The 19,091-nt window shown below is 41.2% G+C and overlaps 1 protein-coding gene across 2 annotated transcripts in view; it reads right to left on the bottom strand.

Moving 5' to 3' along the window:
- Nucleotides 1-11,333, bottom strand: part of USO1 (USO1 vesicle transport factor) — an 84,936-nt gene extending 73,603 nt beyond the window's left edge. For both annotated transcript variants that reach the window (XM_053584402.1, XM_053584486.1), the window contains exon 1: nt 10,976-11,333. In XM_053584402.1, the coding sequence (XP_053440377.1) occupies nt 10,976-11,041 (66 nt within the window). In that variant the 5' untranslated portion in view covers nt 11,042-11,333. The remainder of the gene's footprint in view (nt 1-10,975) is intronic.
- Between the last annotated feature and the right edge of the window lie 7,758 nt (nt 11,334-19,091).

Genomic DNA, 19,091 nt, shown 5'->3' with positions numbered 1-19,091 from the left:
CACCATAAACACTGAATTAGAAATACTAAACCACTACCCCTAAAGGAAATTCAAGGTTAGTTTTCTGAGAGCCTCTGATCACAAAATTTTTATCAAATGACAAATACAAAACCTTGTTTTATGTGTATTCCTGTTTAAAGACTTCTTATGTAATACATACCATCCTTGATCATTCAGGCTGAACTCATGGCCAGCAGCACTCTAACTCATGTCTGAACAAAGCTTATCTAACGTACACCTCTTGTCTGTAAAGAGCATCATAGCCTTCTTGTGCTACATTTGCAGGCCATTTTGAACAGGAAAATCACCAAGAAAAAAATACAAAAAAATGCAAAAAACGCAACAACATTTAGACTGTGAAAAGGACTCCTGTTTGAAATAAGGAGACAGAGCATCTCCTTAGCAGGGAAATGTCCACTGGGGACGTCAGATTTCCTCACCGCTCTGTGCATGTGAGTATTGTTTTGGGGGTAGTGAGTACGTGAATCTGCAAATAGTAAGTTGACAAAGCTCAGCGCCAGCCACATACACCAAGGTTGACGGGTTTGAACCCAGCCAAACAATGACAACTACAACAAAAAAATAGCCAGGCGTTGTGGGGGGCGCCTGTAGTCCAAGCTCCTTGGGAAGGTGAGGCAAGAGAATCGCTTAAGCCAGTGGTTCTCATTGCCTCCTAATTCCGTGAACCTTTAATACAGTTCCTCATGTTGTGGTGACCCCCAACCATAAAATTATTTTCGTTGCTATTTCATAACTGTAATTTTGCTACTGTTACGAATCGTTAATATAAATATCTGATATGCAGGATGTATTTTCATTGTTTTTTTTGTTTGTTTTTTGAGACAGAGCCTCAAGCTACAGCACTGGGTAGAGTGCTATAGCGTCACAGCTCACAGCAACCTCAAACTCCTGGGCTTAAGCGATTCTCAATGCTTGGCTATTTTTTGGTTGTAGTTGTCATTGTTTGGGCAGGACTGGGCTGGATTCAAACCCACACCTCTGGTGTATGTGGCTGGCGCCTTAACCACTTGAGCTACAGGCACTACCCTATATTTTCATTGTTACAAAGGGGTCATGACCCACAAGTTGAGAACCACTGGCTAAGCCCAAGTGTTTGAGGTTGCTGTGAGCTGTGATGCCACTGCACTCTACAGAGGGTGAGGGTGACATAGTGAGACTCTGTCTAAAAAAAAAATAAAAAAAGTTGACATAGAATAAGAATGGACTGTATCTTATTTATTTATTTATTTGAGATAGAGTCTCACTTTGTTGCCTACGGTAGAGCCCTGTGGCATCACAGTTCACAGCAACCTCAAACTCTTGGGCTCAAGCAATTCTCTTGCCTCCGCCTCCCAAGTAGCTGTGACTACAGGCACCCACCATAACACCTGGCTGTTTTTAGAAGGTCTTGATCTGGCTCAGGTTGTTCTCGAACTTGTGAGCTCAGGCAATTCACTCACCTCAGCCTCCCAGAGTGCTGGGATTATAGGCGTGAGCTACCTGCCCGGCCTGTACCTTAAATACAATCTTTCTAAGTCAGTTTCATCATCTGCAAAATGGAAGGATAAACTAGGTGAATTCTAAGGTTATGTAACGCTCAAAACTTAGAATACTAGAATGATACTTAATGTTATCTAATAAGTAATAATGTATAGTATTCACTATACTATTTGAGTATTTAACCAATTTTTAAGCCAACATTTAAAAACTGAAAATTTTCATATAAAAATCCAGATTTCTATCTTTTCTTGAAAAATATTAGCCTGATAGCTAACGGTAGCTGACACTATATTTCATACAATTAAGAAGTCATCAATTTAAAGATCTACCATATTATCAAGAAAAAACAACAACCCCAATTGTGATTACAAAATGCACTCTGATTTCAGAGATGTTTAAATGCTATGTGTACCTTAGAATCAGTAAAATGTTACACATTTACACTTACTATGTGCGAGCTCTATCCTAAAATCTTACATTTTAAAAGTCATTTAATCTTCACAAAACCCTGTGAGATAGGCACTATTACTACCTATCCACATTTCAGGGATGAGGAAACAGGCACAGTGGTTAAGGAACTTGTGCATGTTCACAAAACTAAGTTGGTGAGCTAGGACTCAAAGCTAAGCAGTTTGAGGGCTTACCCTCACGTTACGTTGGCTCTGGCAGCCTACATTCCAGTAGCCAACAACTGGCTGGAGCTTAGCACTAGCCCCATCCTTGACACAGGATAGGGAGGCTCCAGTTTCATCTCTTCTCTGACCAGATCTGCTGCTTCACTGATTCCACCCAACTGGAACTTGAACTTGTAACCATTGTGTTAAACAACAGGACACTATACATTAACAAGAAACAGTTCTAGCAGGAAAAATACATATCTGAGTAAAATTTAACCCATAGTTTTATTTAGGACCAGAAAGGGGAGAAAGGGGCGATAATAGGAAAAATTTAAGTGACACAAGTTTATCAACTAATTCATATTATGCTAACTAGTTTATTAGGTGCTCTGAGAGACACAAAGATGAACAAGATATTGACTGTGTTGTCAAGAAGTTTGTACAGACCAGGCCAGTGGCTCACGCCTGGAATCCCAGCACTCTGGGGAGCCAAGGCAGGTGGATTGCTGGAGCTTAGGAGTTCCAGACCAGCCTGAGCAAGAGCAAGACCCATCTCTACTAAAAACAGAAAAACTAGTCAGGCCCTGTGGCAGCCGCCTGTAGTCCCAGCTACTCAGGAAGCTGAAGCAAGAGGATCACTTGAGGTTGCTGTGAGCTATGACATCATGGTACTCTACCCAGTGTGACAAAGTGAGAGTGTGTCAAGAAAAAAAAAAAGCTTTTACAGTCTCTTAAAAAAGATTATAGTGTGCTTAACAAAAGTAACTGAAAAACTGCTAATTTTAATACTTTCTAATAAAGCTCTATATGCTTTAACATGAAAGGATCATCAAAACACATCAATGAAAAAGGTAAGCTACAGTATAAACAGTATGTTATTTATTTTAAAAAGAACAAACTTGCTAATGCTCATACAAATACATAATTCTATACTACATAGAGACATGATTATGCACAAAGGTCTGGAAGGACTTACACCAAAGTAGTAGTGGTCATCTCCAGAAAGATAACTGAGATCAGAGATGGGAATCAAGGGCTTAAAATTTTCTAGAATCGTTTGCCACTTTACATAATAAAAAGATGAAGAAGATAATACAAGGTGTAACATTAAGCAGCTCACGCAGATGACTGTGTGAGAACTCCTCTGTGTTTTAAAAAAATTTTTTAATGTATTTACTCAAGGCATATGCCATGTTTTGACATACAGTGAGTGTACTTAGGCAAATGAATAAACTCATCCTCTCACACGGGTACCCTTTATGTATGTGTGACATGAACACCAAAAATCTACTTCACTACATAATACAAAATTGTTACTATAGTCTTCATGTTGTATCTTAGATTTCCAGATTTATTCACCTCTCACATCTGCAATTTTGTCTCTTTTTCCCTACATTTCCCTATTTCCTACTCCATATAGCCCCTACCCCCACACCCTGTAAGAACTCCTCTTTGTTTCAATAATTGTCATTTGAGATTCACAATTCCACTTACCAAGTGAAACATGTAAAGGGAAAATAATCCCACTAACCATTGGTAAACTGGGCATAATTAGAATTATAATAACTAACTTGTCATATTAAAAAACTTTCTTTACTATCTAATAGTGCCATTTATTTACGTTTAATAATATACAGAGAGAGACCCAAAAAGCAGCAGTGAGAATAGGAATGACTAGGACAGAAAAAACTGAGATGAAGAATATGAAAATGCAAAATTACCAAAAGGGGAAAAAAGAAGACAGTATAAAACTACAACGGGATACACTTAAAACTTAAAGGACCCTGGTATTAATATAGTTTGTAGTATCTTCTTACAACTGCTAACGAAAATCCTTCCTCCCCACTCTTTTTTTTAGTATTCAGTAACTAATTACCTAACTTGTAAAAAGGAATGCTATTAAAACTCTAACTCTAAGCCCGATGTGGTAGCTCACACCTGTAATCCCAGCACTCTGGGAGGTCAAGGCAGAATATCTTGGGCTCAGGAGTTAAGAGGTCAAGGTGGGTGGATTGCTTGAGCTCAAGAGTTTGAGACCAGCCTGAGTAAGAAGAAGACTTCATCACTACTAAAAATAGAAAAAAGCCGTGGGTGTTGTGGGGATGGCTGTAGTCCCAGCTACTTGGGAGGCTGAGGCAGGAGGATCACTTGAGCCCAGGAGATTGAGACTGCCATGAGCTGATACCATGGTCCTCTATGGAAGGCTACAAATGAGACTTTTTCTAAGTAAATAAAAAAAATTACAAATGCAAATAATGTAATCTAATTATGTGTCTTCATATTAACCCACAATAGAAAAGAATTAGAAAAATTAGCTGCACATTGTGGCGGAAACCTGTAGTCCCAGCCACTCAGGAAGAGGCTGAAGCAGGAGGAATGCTCAAACCCAGGAGTTTAAGGTTGCTGTGAGGTAGGCTGATGTCATGGCACTCTAGCTGGGCAACAGAGTGAGAGTGCCTCAAAAAAAAACCCTCCACCACTGTGATAAAAATGTGTCAAATGGTTTATGAAGCGAGTGTATGATGCCCCATGATCATATCAATGTATACAGTTATGATTTAATAAAAAAAAAAAAACCTCCAAAACAATCTCCAACCATTCATTTATTCAACAAATATTTATTAAGAACCTAATAACAGCTTAATATTACGATATAATCTTGCCCTTGTCTTCATGAAGCTGAAAATATAGTTGTACCTTCCTGAAAAAGAACTTCCCTAACCATAACTATTTACTGTAGGACTAAAAAATAATTCATGTTAATAGTCAACTCATTAATAGCTTTAATGGAATTTAAAAATTACTGTTTTAGAATACAAAAAAAGAGCCAGAAGTTAATTTGTTTTAAACTGAACTCTGTAAGTGAAGACTTCATTAAAAAAAGCATTAGCTGATCTTATCTTCAGATGGCCTAAATTATTATAATCTAAAAAAAGATGTGAGAGCACTACACAGTGGAACGCAAGTGTCTCTGCAGACAAATCCAGTCACTCCAACACAGTTTGCTTCCATTAGGATCCCCTAGAAGACAGCCAAAGGAACACACGGCTTCATCTACTCTCCTTGATTTCTCCTAGAAATGAACTATGTTTTTCAAAAGAACACCTTTTTAAGCATGAAATCTACCAAATAACCTACCACAAATGGTAGCATCTTTAATCTTGAGCAAAAGATGAATGACTTTTTATAGAAAGAAAGTTTTGGGCATTTCTGCCTGACAGATAAGCATAATAATAACACATAACTTTTCTGTACCGACCATAGACAGAAAGCAGAATACAAAACAGTGTAAATAATAAAATGTACACATAAAAAAAGACAAACAGTACTTGTGTCAAGAAATTTATGTAAGGAATTCTTCTGGGCTCTCCTAAAAAATAATAAGATTCAAGAATGATTATAATTACTTCTCAAATCCTAAGACATCAGGACTTACACATGTATAACCTCCGGATAATTTTTCCCCAGGTATGTTCCTCAACTTACTAAACCTACAGAGTTTCCTAAAGTAAAAGAAAAATAAAAAAAAAAAAAAGGGAAGGAGTTGGTCAAATAAATTTGGCAAACACTGCTTACTTTGTATCTTCATTTTAAAAATATTGACACAGGCTCTGCGCCTGTAGCTCAGGGGTTAGAGTGCTGGTCACATATACCGAGGCTCGCAGGTTCAAACCCAGTCAGGCCTGCTAAACAACAATGACCATTGCAACAACAACAACAAAATAGCCGGGTGGGGGCATTGTGACGGGCACCTGTAGTCCTACCCTGTTTCCCCGAAAATTTTAAGGTGTGCTCCCAAAGATGCGCTAGGTCTTATTTTCAGGGGACATCTTATCTTTCCTGTAAGTAGGTCTTATTTTCGGGGAAACAGGGTAGCTACTCAGGAGGCTGAGGCAAGAGAACTGCTTAAGCCTAAGAGTTTGAGGTTGCTGTGAGCTGTGACACTACAGCCCTCTACTGAGGACAATAGGAGACTCTGTCTCAAAAAACAAAATTAACACAGTGCCTGTTTACCAAACCTTTTTTTTTTTTTTTTTTGTGATTTTTGGCGGGGGCTGGGTTTGAACCTGCCACCTCCGGCATATGGGACCGGCGCCCTACTCCTTGAGCCACAGGCGCCGCCCCCTTTACCAAACCTTTTATAAACATTGGAGGTTTTTATTTTATTTATTTTCTTTGTATTATCAGTATTTTGTTTTGTTTTTGATTATTACAGTACATACTTCCTTGTTAATAAAATTCTTTTCAAGGATATTTATTCAAAAATTTTGGATCATACCTTTGTAAAGTTCAAATGATTCCAGTTTTCATAAATTACCCTAAATAACCTACATAATTAATCTTCAAAAGCCATGTAGTATTTAACAGACACTACTTAAAAAGAGTATAAAAGACATCTTTGCTTGGATATAGAAATGATCAAACACAAATTATTAAGGTTTTCTCTGACATTGTCATTGCTCAAGACAGGCCAAGAGAGAAACACATTCCAGTTGTGACATTGACCTAGTTATAAATATGGGATATGAAACATTAACCCAAATAGGAGTTTCAGACTTCACATTTATAGCAACACGGTATAAAATGTGCTTGACCAAACAAAAACTATGTCTAAATTTAAGCCCACACTCCTTAATAATGATTTTTATTAAAAGAAAGTATAACTGCGTCTATACTATTAGCCTTTTTGTTTTCTGAGCTAGCTGATCAAAGCATGATCTAAAAAGAGACGGAACAGCATAGAAATTCTGAATGCTTTCTCTGGACTTTAGCTACCTTCAGGCCTCAGGATCCAACGTGAGAACAGAAAAATGCTCCTACGATTTATCAAAAGTAGTTAACATGTCTTCTGGAATTTTCAAGAAACTAGCCTTAAACAAAGGTACTAGTTGGAAGGCACATGGAACACCAGACACGTGAGCTACAACAGCACGAGCAGCCCCTTTCTAGTAGTTAGGGGGAAAAAACACTGAAAACAAAAGCATGAGTGGGATTTTTACTATATGTTTTTTGCACCAAGCAAATGGTGTCAAGCCTGAGGCAGTATCAATCATCAGAAATCACTGTCTTTTCCTACCTTAAGAAAGAAATCAAATTCAAAAAATGTATGATTCTATAATGCAAAACATTCAACGTGGATAAAATTCTGTATTTAAAATATCCAGCACTTTATCAAATTATTGACTATCCTATGATACATACATGTATTTACTACTTCACCGATTCTGAAGAACATCTTAATTATCAGTCCAAAATGATTCTTTTTTATTTATTTATTTTTTTGGCCGGGGCTGGGTTTGAACCCGCCACCTCCAGCATATGGGACCAGCGCTCTACTCCTTGAGCCACAGGCGCCGCCCCCAAAACGATTCTTAATTAAGATTATGAAAAGCTAGAAACTGAATAATCAATACTATAACTCTCATACTTTACAAGACATTTAGTAAAATTAGAAAAATTAAGACACTGGTCAAAATATTTAATAATCTGAAAAAAATAAAAATTTGACATAATCAACCTCAATCATTTGAAAACTTTGATTGCTAGTCTTTAAGAAGTATTGTTTAATCCTAATAATTGGTGAGTAGCTATGATTAAGATCTATGATTTATTTCAAATAAAACAATTATTCATTTTACAAGTACTAATTGAACACAGTAGGTGCTCCAACTGAGCATTTTGGAACAACAGATTAAAATACATATGAACCTGCTCTATAGATATTTTAAGAGTCTAGAAGGGCTAAGTTACATATACGTATGGTAGAAAGCATAAGAAATTCATAGTCTAGTTAAACTACAAAATTACTCGGAGGTGAAAGAGTACGTATGTGCAGTGTGGTAGGGGAAAGAAGTTCAGAGTGCAGGATAGAAAAGCACTGATGATGAGGCTGAAGACTAGGCAGAATTCAGACAAAACAAAGAGGCCTTCCATTGGAAAAAGATCAGAAAAGCAAAGAAGATGGAAAACTACAATGAAAAAATTCAATTTTGCAGAATGGAAAAAAAAAATACAACATACTACGTGATAATAGCAAAGTTAGAGGTTCCAAGCTCTGGTAACTCAAAATATCCAGGCCAGATCATATTACCTGTGAAAACATCGAATGTTGTACTAAACACTCCAATGATGCCCTATAATGCTTCTAAACTAGTGACCCATGATCCTTTATATCTGTTGAACTTCCTGATGGAAGGAGATGATGAAACAAGTTCTGTTCACACTGTAACTCAGAGTAAATGAATTTTCTTCAGAAGACAAATACTTTTCCAAGTTTCCAAAGTTAGGCAAGAACCACTTTCTTTTCAATTTATATATTCAAGCTTCATTTAGAAATCACAATGTGTTGCTCCATTCGCAGTGGCAAGATCAAAGTGTTCTAGTTCCAGCTCTGCGACACTGTGCAAGCTGCTTTAGTGTTTTATGCTTGTAAAGTGAGGAGGCGCTACCAGGTCCCTTTAAAATCCCACACTGTGACAAATTTTATACTATCCTTACTAGCGAAGTCACTGTGAAAAGACCAACTATAAGAACAACAAAAAAAGGGTATTCTTCCCCAACCACACACAGTAAAAACTACCATTTATTGAGCACCTACTAAGTGCCAGGCTCTTTCTATTTATTTCACTTAATCCTCACTTCATCCTGAAGAGTAGGCATGTTCTTCATTTTACTTTGAGGGTAATTGCCATCTCTTGCCTGTTCAATCCAATCAGGGGTAGAAAGCCAGGAGTCAAATCAAGGTCTTACGCCAAAGCAAGATGTACTAAACCATATTTTAAAACCTGGTCTCTCAAATACTAACATTAGACAAAATAAATGAAGATCATTTATTTTTGGACTATTAGGGGGTACACATGTTTTGTTTACATACTTTTTATAAAGACTGAGTCAAAGTTACATTTGTGAGTGTGCCCAGAATAAATTTATTTTGAAGTTCAGTTGGTATGTAATGGAAATGAGGACATAGGGCTTTTAAAAAAAATAAATGTTTTATTTGATAATAATTTTAGATTACTTAATCTAAATCAATGCTCATCACGGTGAGCAGGTATGACTTTTAAAGGTAAACTTTGGATGGTAGTTGTAAGCATAACTTTTGTTACTGGGAATCTGAAGTTTTTAAAATAAACATTTTATTTGAAAATAATTTTAGATTACATTACAGTGAGCAGATATGATGTTTTAAAGGTAAACTTTGGGAAGTAGTCCCAGATATAACTTTGTTACTGGGAGCCTGAAGGGTTGCAGTTATGGTGATTGGGAAAGAACAAGGTCTTCTAAGAGGGCAATTTGGCTGCCTCATCGCCAAGTAGGAATGCACTGGTGAAGCGAGATATTCTGTGTTTGTGTGTGTGAGACAGCCATCTCCTGATGTTCAAATGAAGGAAACAGTCATCAGCTTTAAACAATTCTAACCCAGATTTGTGTGGTTAATTCTAATATATAAATTTCCCAAATTCCCACATAGCACTGAAATATGGGCATCAGCAATCAAGTCAAGGCTTTAAAGAAAAAAAACACCTGGCTCTGGTCAAGATACTTCACTTCTCTAAGCCTCACTTCATTTGTAAAGTGAGGATAGTATCACTTATTTTGCAAAGTAGTTAAGGATTTAGAAATGTGGACTATAAACAGCTCAACACAGAACCTACTATAAACTAGGAGTTTGACAAATGAAAGCTACCATTTTTACCCTTCAAGCTCCCAGTAACAAAAAGTTGTATCTAGGACTACTTCCCAAAGTTTACCTTTAAAACGTCATACCTGCTCACTGTGATGTAATCTAAAATTATTCTCAAATAAAACGTTTCTTTTAAAAACTTCGGATTCCCAATAACAAAGTTATTCTTATGACTACCATCCAAAGTTTACCTTTAAAACGTCATACTTGCTCACTGTGATGTAATCTAAAACTATTCTCAAATAAAACGTATTTTAAAAAAGCCGTATGTCCTCAGTTCCATTACACACCAACGAAACTGGAATATAAGTTTACTCCAGGCACACTTACAACTTTGGTTCAACCTGTACAAAAAGTATATAAACAAAACATGCGTACCCCCTAATATTCCGAAATTTAAATAAAGAAAAAAAGCTCATCCTAAACCTAAAATCTAAGCACTAGCAAATACTGTTTTCAGTAGCTAACACTTTCTAAAAATGATATTGCAAATCGTTGTCATTCAGGCAGAAAGCAGGAGATGTCTCCCCAGAGCGCAAAAGATCACAACGACGTCCAACTAAGTATTTGCCAAATGACATATATTTGGGTGAGCCCAAAAAGTAAGGTCTGAATTAACACCAAGCAGAACGACCGTCCTTCCAGTTGATGGGACAGGAGCAGGTGGCTTTGTGCCCCAAAGAATATCGTTTTATTCTCCCGCACATGCTCTCGCCAACAGCTGGGTTTTAAACCTTGCAGTCTTCCCCAAAGCCCAAGTTTCAGACTAGGCGGGAGGGAGAAGGACTTCACTGGACTCCTCTCCGCCAGTGGAGACCCAGGCGAAAGACAGGGAGGGAGGAGTCGCGGCCCTGAGGGGCGTGGGAGACAGGTCGGGCCACCTCTGCCGGTGGCTGAGGTGTCCTTCGCTCCCCGGGCCGCACCGCTCGCGGACCACTCCTGCTCACTCCGAGCAGCGGAGCTCGGGAGCTGCGGGCGCGGTTGCTGTCAGCCCGGCCGAGCCGTCGCGGCGGGGACTGTGCTGGGAGCGTGAAGGAGTAACTGGGAGATTTCAGGAAAGGAAAGAAAGAAAACGGGGAGGCGGCATGTGGATCCCCAATGCACGATGGGGCGCGAGAGGTGACCTCTAGACCCCCCGGCGTCCCGTCCCGCCCGGACCCGCCGGTCCTCTCACCGTCTCAGCTTCTGTGTGCTGGGGTCCGGCACTCTGACCTCCCATTACCCCACGGAGGAAATTCATCTTGCAGCTCAGCCACCGGCTTTACCGGCCTTTTAGGGAAAGAAAACAAGACCACTTCCCCCGCCCTCCGCAGGGCCTGGCCCCCAAGCCCGCGCTGTGCACTCCCGGGCCGCCGCCACCACTGCTTCCAGCACGGCGGCGGCTCCAGCCCCCTATGGCCGGAAACAGCCGCCACCGCCGGACAAGGTGCGCATGCGCGGGGACGTGGCATTACGTGGCGGCTCGAAGGGCGAAGGCAAAAGGGGAGAGAAGCCGAGAGGAACCCGGTCGCCAGGTTCCGCCGCAGGCCCCGCCCACCATGCAGGTCCCGCCTCCTGCCGCAGAGACACGCCTCCTGCTCCCGCCCTCCGTGGATCTTTCCCGCTGGCCGCTGCCACCCACGTGGTAGAAGCCGGGCCCTGCGGACTGAAGTGGATCTGGTTAGACTGCGCGTTTCCGCTTGCACGGTTGTCGCCGAGAGGGACTTACTGCAAGCTATTGCCAGATCTGGGTTCTTATTTTGCTAAGTCGAAAGTGAGATTTTACTTCGTCCGACGTGACAGGTAAGGGGTCCCATTCCCTGGGAAGGTTCGTTTAGTTGTGCGGTTTAGCAGTACCAGCGTCGTGGCCTTCTGAGCCCCATAAATTGCATCTCTTCACAGGGCTTTGTTTGGTGGCAAAAAGGGTGCTAGAGACCCTCCTTCCACGGCCACTGGGGGGCGTGTTTCTCAGCTCTTGCTCGTCAAACCTGTTAAAAGGAAGAGTGCGAGGAGGAAACCCAGGGAACCCTGCGTACAGCTTACATCGTTCTGCAGTGTCACTTGGGCAGAGACTACCAATGTTACTAATTCTCAGCCCCTGTATTTTCAGTTTTTTTAAACAAAAATATCGTGTTTTTCAAATCAGTGTGCCTGTTCCTTTTAAAATGAGGTTGCCAGGTACACGTACTTCTGGAATAGTCTTATAAATTTCCTAGGACTAAAAAGCACAGAATCTAGTTAGCTAACTGACTTAATGAAACTCTCGTATTCCCACACAGACCTCAGATTCAGCACTTAAAATTGAACTCGTCACCTTCCCCTGCCTCCCTTAAAGGAAAAAAATCAATATGCCCTTCTACTGTGTGCCCCGCTATGCTCAATAAATAGTACCACTATCCAAACAATTGCCTTAGCCAGGAGGAGGAACCTGGGAAGAATCCTAATCCCTGACTTCAACTCCTACATGTCCAGTCAATAGTCAAGTCCTGTAATTGCTATTTACAGAATGTTTCTCAGATAGGTCCTGTGCTCTCCATCCTTTCTGCCTGGGACATGTGGTTATATTCTTTTCAACATTTCTGAGGTTACAGCAAGCGCTTCCTAACTAGTTTGTCTGCATTTAGCCCTGGCTTCCCTCCAGTCTACCCTTGGGTGAGCTTAACAACAACAAAACATCTGTTCATGTCACTCCTCTTCCTACAATTCCTCTGGTGGTTCCCGGTTCTCTCCATAATAAAATGCAAACACCTTAGTACGGTTTAAAGGCCTGTTACGATCTGGCTCCTGCCTACCTTTCCAGCTCCTGCCTCCTCCACATACTCGGGGGTACTTCTCTCATACCTAGATAGGCCCTTCCTCTTGCTCCTCCTCATTAAGCAAACTCTTGCTAATTCCTTAAGATTCAACTCTGGCATCCTCTCCTAAAAGCTTTCCCTGAAATCCAGATGCGTATCTATATGCTAGCACTTTACGTTTATTAATATTCTATGTGGGGGCACTCAACAAATGCTTGGTAAGCCAAACTGTTAAGGGCACGACTGTATTCACTTTTGTATCTTCTCTTGCTTACCACTGTTTCATAAAAGGTGATATTGATGGAAAAATAAATCATTGAAAGAGTATATGAATATTATGCTGAGGAGGAGGTACTTTTTTTTAACTGTAAAGTGGAATTGTAGAGAGCTATCACAGGTTATGGTGAACATTCATTTCCCAGTGTCAGGGTTTTAAGCCTGGGTGACTTGGAGAATGAATGGTCGGGTCACGCTGCCAGAAATGCTGCGTGCTAAGTATTGTCCTCTGCTTTAAAACTAGACACTTGACATTTTGCTTTGTACATTTTCCATGGTGGCATTTTGTTGCAGCCTAAAAAAAGTAACTAGTAAATACTCAGTATATTTATTACCAAAGTAATGTGTTCAGGCTGGGTGCAATGGCGCATGCCTGTAATCCTAGCACTCTGGGAGGCTGAGATGGCCTGAGCTCAGGAGTTTGAGACCAGCCTAAGCAAGAGCAAGACCCGTTTCTACAAAAAATAGAAAAACTATCCGGGTGTTGTGGTAGGCACTGGTAGTCCCAGCTACTCAGGAGACTGAGGCAAGAGGAATTCTTGAGGTTACTGTGAGCTATGACACCCTGGCACTCTACCCAGGAAAAAAAAGAGAGAGAAGTAATCTGTGCGAAGAACCTCACCCATACCCTAAGGCCTACTCTTAGCCCTCCCAGTGCCCCATTTTACCCTATCATCATGGATGAGGCTCTGAGATTCAGTGGACTCATGGACATCTACTACCGCTTTTACTTGGTAATAAAATGACAGTGCCTTTACATTTTGGCATAGTTGTTTTACGGCGTAAGCCTTGTCAAATATCCTGTTTTGTGTCTTCCCTAATGACATCCCCTGAGCAGGAAGGATGGACAGGTGGGTGATGAGAGTGGAGTCCCCCAAGACTGGTTACACTGTCTTGCCTCTGTTTTGATGTCTGAGAATGTGTCGAGCCACTCCATACCTCCAGCCTCAGGAGGCAGAGAAGGAATGGTGGCTAATTTGTCCTCCAGTTAGTGTCTGAAAGAGGAACAGAGGCATCGTCGACGGACTGCTTATTTCAGAAGAAGAGGGTTATGTATTAATCCACTTGCACTGATTTTTGTAGAGAAATATCAGGGACTTTGTCTTATTCCTGTCTGCTCCCCTTAATCATCTAGCATAATTCATTTAACATGTAGGTGCTTAAGAACTGTTAATAAAAGAAGAGAAAAAATGAAAAAGTTGTGACTGCACTTAACACTATTATATGTCTGACTTTCATAAACCTAAGCATTTAGGCTAAGAATGCCATGAATCATTAAAATACACAAAATCCAAAATTTGGGGTAAACAATAATGTTTTTCTTAAACCAAACCTGACAATAGAGCAACTGATAAAATTTGTAGGCTCGAAATCCATTTTTTAAAATTGCTTTTTTCAGTGGCTCACTTTTCCAGCTTTTCCTCCTTCCTTTGGCAAAAGCAATGAAACATTGCCCAATATTGTTTTTAAGTTGGGAATAGGTAGCGGGGTGGGGTGTTGTCTATACCTGCTTAGGAAGGAAAGCAGAAATGATAATTTATGTTTGAAATACATCCTGTACAGGTTTTTAAAGACTGGTTACTGGAAAAATCAGCCTCCAAAATTATTGTTGATACTATCAGTTACCCAAGCAACATGCAGCAAAATAAATTGATAATGATAAAGCAGCAGTCAGTCAAACACACAGTGTTCTTTCCTTGCCAGACTCTGTTGAAAGTGCTTTGGTTAAAATAACTTACTTAATCCTCACAATGGCTCTGTGACGGGGGCTAATCCTCACATTAGCCCTGTTTTGCAGATGGGCTACTGACGAGGAGGGCGACTTGACCAATGTTGGATGACTAGAAGGTGGCACAGCTGAGGCACAAGTGGGCAGTCTGGCTCCAAAGCCTGTGCTCTTAGGTACTGCATTAACCTGCATCTCTAGATTCAAGACAGTGATGGCCCATTAAGTAGAAAGGGGGCCTACAAGTCCACACGTAATCTTCCCCCTTCTCTTGTTTCCCTGAGCTCTCTTGTTTCCCTTGTATCTTCCAAGGGTGGGGACGCTGCAGCCTTCAGGCCACGTGTGGCCCTCTAGATCCCTAAGTGTGGCCCCTCATCTGAATCCAGACCTCACAGAACAAATTCCTTTACTGAAATCTCCTCATTCACTCCACTCCAGATGTACTGGCCGCCTTCCTTGATGTTGCTGAAACTTGCTACCCGGTTACCTTTGCATTTGTTCTCCCTGTTTGGATGGTTGCTCCTCCACCCACATAGAGATCCCGTTGTTCCTTAGCCCCCTCCCTTGTTTTAAATCATTTTTTTTTTTTTTTTTGTAGAGACAGAGTCTCATCCTATGGCCCTCAGTAGAGTGCCATGGCCTCACACAGCTCACAGCAACCTCCAACTCCTAGGCTTAAGCGATTCTCTTGCCTCAGCCTCCCGAGTAGCTGGGACTACAGGCGCCCACCACAATGCCTGGCTATCTTGGTTGCAGTTTGGCCGGGGCCGGGTTTGAACCCACCACCCTCGGTATATGGGGCCGGCGCCCTACCAACTGAGCCACAGGCGCCGCCCTAAATTAATTTTTTTTTGTTTTGTTTTGTGACAGTGTCTTGCTGTGTTGCCTAGGCTGGTCTCAAACTCCTGGCCTCAAGTGACCCTCCTGCCTCAGCCTCTCGGGTAGCTGGGATTTGGGGTGTGGGCTACCATAATGGGCTCATGCCCCCCTTGAAGTCTGCTTCCATGTTTCGTGGGTCTTTTCTGACTGTTAGAAGCTGCAGCCTCCTCATATTTCTTAATTTTCTCCGCGACACTTCTCAGTACATTGTTCTCTTACATGCACTATGTTTCCACGTTTCATTGGATTTTTTTACGCCATCAAGTGTGCCTTAGAGAAAGAAAAAGAAACTACACCTGCCAATTGTTAAGATGCCGTCTACCAAAAGATTCACCTGAATTTCAGATTTCCTAAAATAGGAAAAGAATGTAAATTGTAGGATTAATGAAATATATATTTTACATCTTATTTTTTATCTCTTTCCCCCCACCAGAATTCTAAACCCACAAGGGCAAGGCTATAAGTTCTTTTGCAAAGTGCTTTATCACCAGTGCTTAGCAGAACCCCTGACACATAGTAGGCATGGTAACTCTGTAATGACGGGATGGATTCCCCAAAGGAGGAAATTCCTACTGTGGGATTATAAGCATAGGAGTAGGAAATGCTTGCTGAAGCATTGCATGGCAGCCAGACTTCCTCAGTGGTATCTGAATCGGGGGTCCTCAGAAAATTACATTAACATACTAATTTTAGTTTATGAATGTTTTGATGGCCTTTAGTAACTTACCGTATGTAAAGATAAACATCTGTGGAGGAAGTCTTACGTTTCTAGGATCAGGACTCAGCCCACGAAGGAGCCACCTCAGCTTACCTTTGAGTTGGACTACACTAATGCAGTGGAATTCTTATTTTTTTCTTTTGGACATAGTTAAAATAGAAAGTATAAGAGGGTATATATTTAAAGATCTCCCTATCAGGTGGTGCCTGTGGCTCAAAGGGGTAGGGCGCCAGCCCCATATGCTGGAGGTGGCGGGTTCAAACCGAGCCCCGGCCAGAAACTGCAAAAAAAAAAAGATCTCCCTATGGGGCGGCACCTGTGGCTTAGCGAGTAGGGCGCTGGCCCCATATACCGAGGGTGGTGTGTTCAAACCCGGCCCTGACCAAACTGCAACAAAAAATAGCTGGGCACTGTGGCGGGTGCCCGTAGTCCCAGCTACTTGGGAAGTTGAGGCAAGAGAATTGCCTAAGCCCAAGAGCTGGAGGTTACTGTGACCTGTGATGCCCCGGCCGAGGGCGATAAAGTGAAGACTCTGTCTCTTAAAAAAAAAAAAGATGTCCCTATCATTCGTTGGCCACCCAGACAATCAATATAAACAATTCTGTATATCCTACCAGATAATGCAAATATGTATATACTCCCTCTGTCTTCCTTTTAGTAACACAAAGGAATATAGCATGTTGCCTACACTGTTCTGCACCATGCTTTTTCCCATTTAAAATATCTAGGGAATTGATCTATATCAGTGTATATAGGACTGCCTTATCCTTTCATATTGTTTTCCATGAAGTGCTTCTCAAGATTTAAAATTTTTTTTTTATTTTTAATTTTTTAAGAGATAGTGTCTTGCTCAGTCACCCACACTGAAGTACAGTAGTGTGATCGAAGTGGCAGGCAGTCTCTAACTCCTGGGCTTGCACCATCCTCTCACCTCAGCCTCCCAAGTAACAAGGACTATAATTGTACACCACTATGCCCAGCTACTTTTTATAGAGGCAAGGTCTTGCTATGTTGTCAAGACTGATTTTGAACTCTTGACCTCAAGCATTCCTCCCACATTGGTCTCCCAAAATGTTGAGATTATAGGCTTAAGCTGATGTGCTTGGCCCCAAATACTTTTTAAAGCCTTAGTAATTCTTTGGAAGACAAGGGTATGAGAGAGAGGCTTCTTCTGGGCCTCTATTATACTATATTTCATTAATTTCATTTGTTTATATTTCCTATTTCATGTAACAAAAAATTTCAGAGACTAAAACATCGGATAGCTACCTCTCATAGGAAATGTGAATCTTAACCAAGTCAAGGGCTTGGAATAATTGAGGTATTGCCTGTGCTGTAGAATCCATGGTTCCTGCTCTATCTTTTTAGAAGGGAACAATATTACTTTACCACATGTGGTATTTTTAGAACTTTATTAGCTAATATCTAATGAGGTAGGTATGATGGCTCACTCCTATAACAAGAACAGTGAGACTGAGGCATAAGGATCTTTTCTTGAGGCCAGGCATTACAGACCAGCCTGGGCATAGGGAGACCCTGTTCCTAAAACAAATAAACAAAAAAATTAACTGGGCCTGGTGCTGCATGCCTGTAGTCCCAGCTATTTGGGAGGCTGAGGCAGAAGGATGGCTTGACCCCAGGAGTTTGAGGATACAGTGAGTTGTGATTGTGCCACTGCCCTCCAGCTTGGGTAGCAGAGGGAAACCTCATCTGCTTAAAAATGAAATAATATTTCCAGCATTTGTAGTACTTAGTATTTGAAACATAGCAAGTACTCAATAAAGGTTAGACTGAAGACCTAGGTCATCTTTGGGATGTATTATCAATTTCTTAACATGTGGAGGTATTACCCTGTACTGTTACTCAGTTCCAACTTTATTGACTTATGTTATTGAACTGTTGGTTACTTCAGGTGTGGCATAATCTGGGGTGTCATCATGATTTCTCCAGGATCTGGGTTTTTACTGTTTCTGGGTCCTACACTCCTTGTTTGCTTTTTCTGCCTCTCTATAGGGGCCAAGATAGCTGGCAGCCCCTGTGTCCTGCCATCTCCCAGGCCCAGGGTCATCAAGGAAGATTCAGGACCTCTTTCCTAGTAGCCCCAGCAAGTCTCCTTGTGTCTTGGTGAATGTAACCTGATGACTCTAACTGGTCACGTGTCCATGTGGTTCTGTAGTTCAGGGTTTGGGATGTTGTGCTGGCCTTGATTCACATCCCTGCCTCTGGAGCAAGGGGTGGAAGTCCTCATCTCAGAGCGTCTGGCGTAAGAGCTGGGGAGCAGGGACATTCCTCAAGGGAAAGCTGGAATACTACTGTACAGAAGAAAGGTTATGAGGATAGGAAAGACAGTAGATGTCACTGTGTCCTCTAATGTACTTAACTGCTTGCCAGGGCTTTTTTTGCTTTTAGTTTAGTTTTGTTTTGTTTTGTTTTTGAGACAGAGTCTTATTTCTTGCCCCTGATAGAGTACCATGGCATCACAACTCATAGCAACCTCAAACTCTTGGGCTCAAGCAATCCTCTTGCCTCAGCCTCCCAAGTAGTTGGAACTACAAGTACCCGCCACAACATCTGGCTATTTTTTAGAGACGGGGTCTTGCTCTTGCTCAGGCTGATCTTGAACTCCTGAGTTCAAGTCATCCACCAGCCTCGGCCTCCCAGAATGTTAGGATGACAGGCGTGAGCCACAGTGCCTGCCCCCTTTGCCAGGGTTTTTTTTTTTTTTTAAACATATTATTCCCAGCAGAATCACTAGCATTATAGTAGCATCGGTTTTATTCCTCTGCAAAAGGTTCAAAAGCCCGTTTACGTTATTTAATAAAAGTAATTTCACATTGCATTGCATTTATGTAAGAGGATAAGAGTCACTGTATCCTCAAACTCCTGGGGTCAAGCCATCCTTCTGCCTCAGCCTCCC

This window comes from Nycticebus coucang, chromosome 1, assembly GCF_027406575.1.
Source record: "Nycticebus coucang isolate mNycCou1 chromosome 1, mNycCou1.pri, whole genome shotgun sequence".
NCBI classification, from domain to species: Eukaryota; Metazoa; Chordata; class Mammalia; order Primates; family Lorisidae; genus Nycticebus; species Nycticebus coucang.
This window is presented reverse-complemented; position numbering and strand designations above follow the sequence as displayed.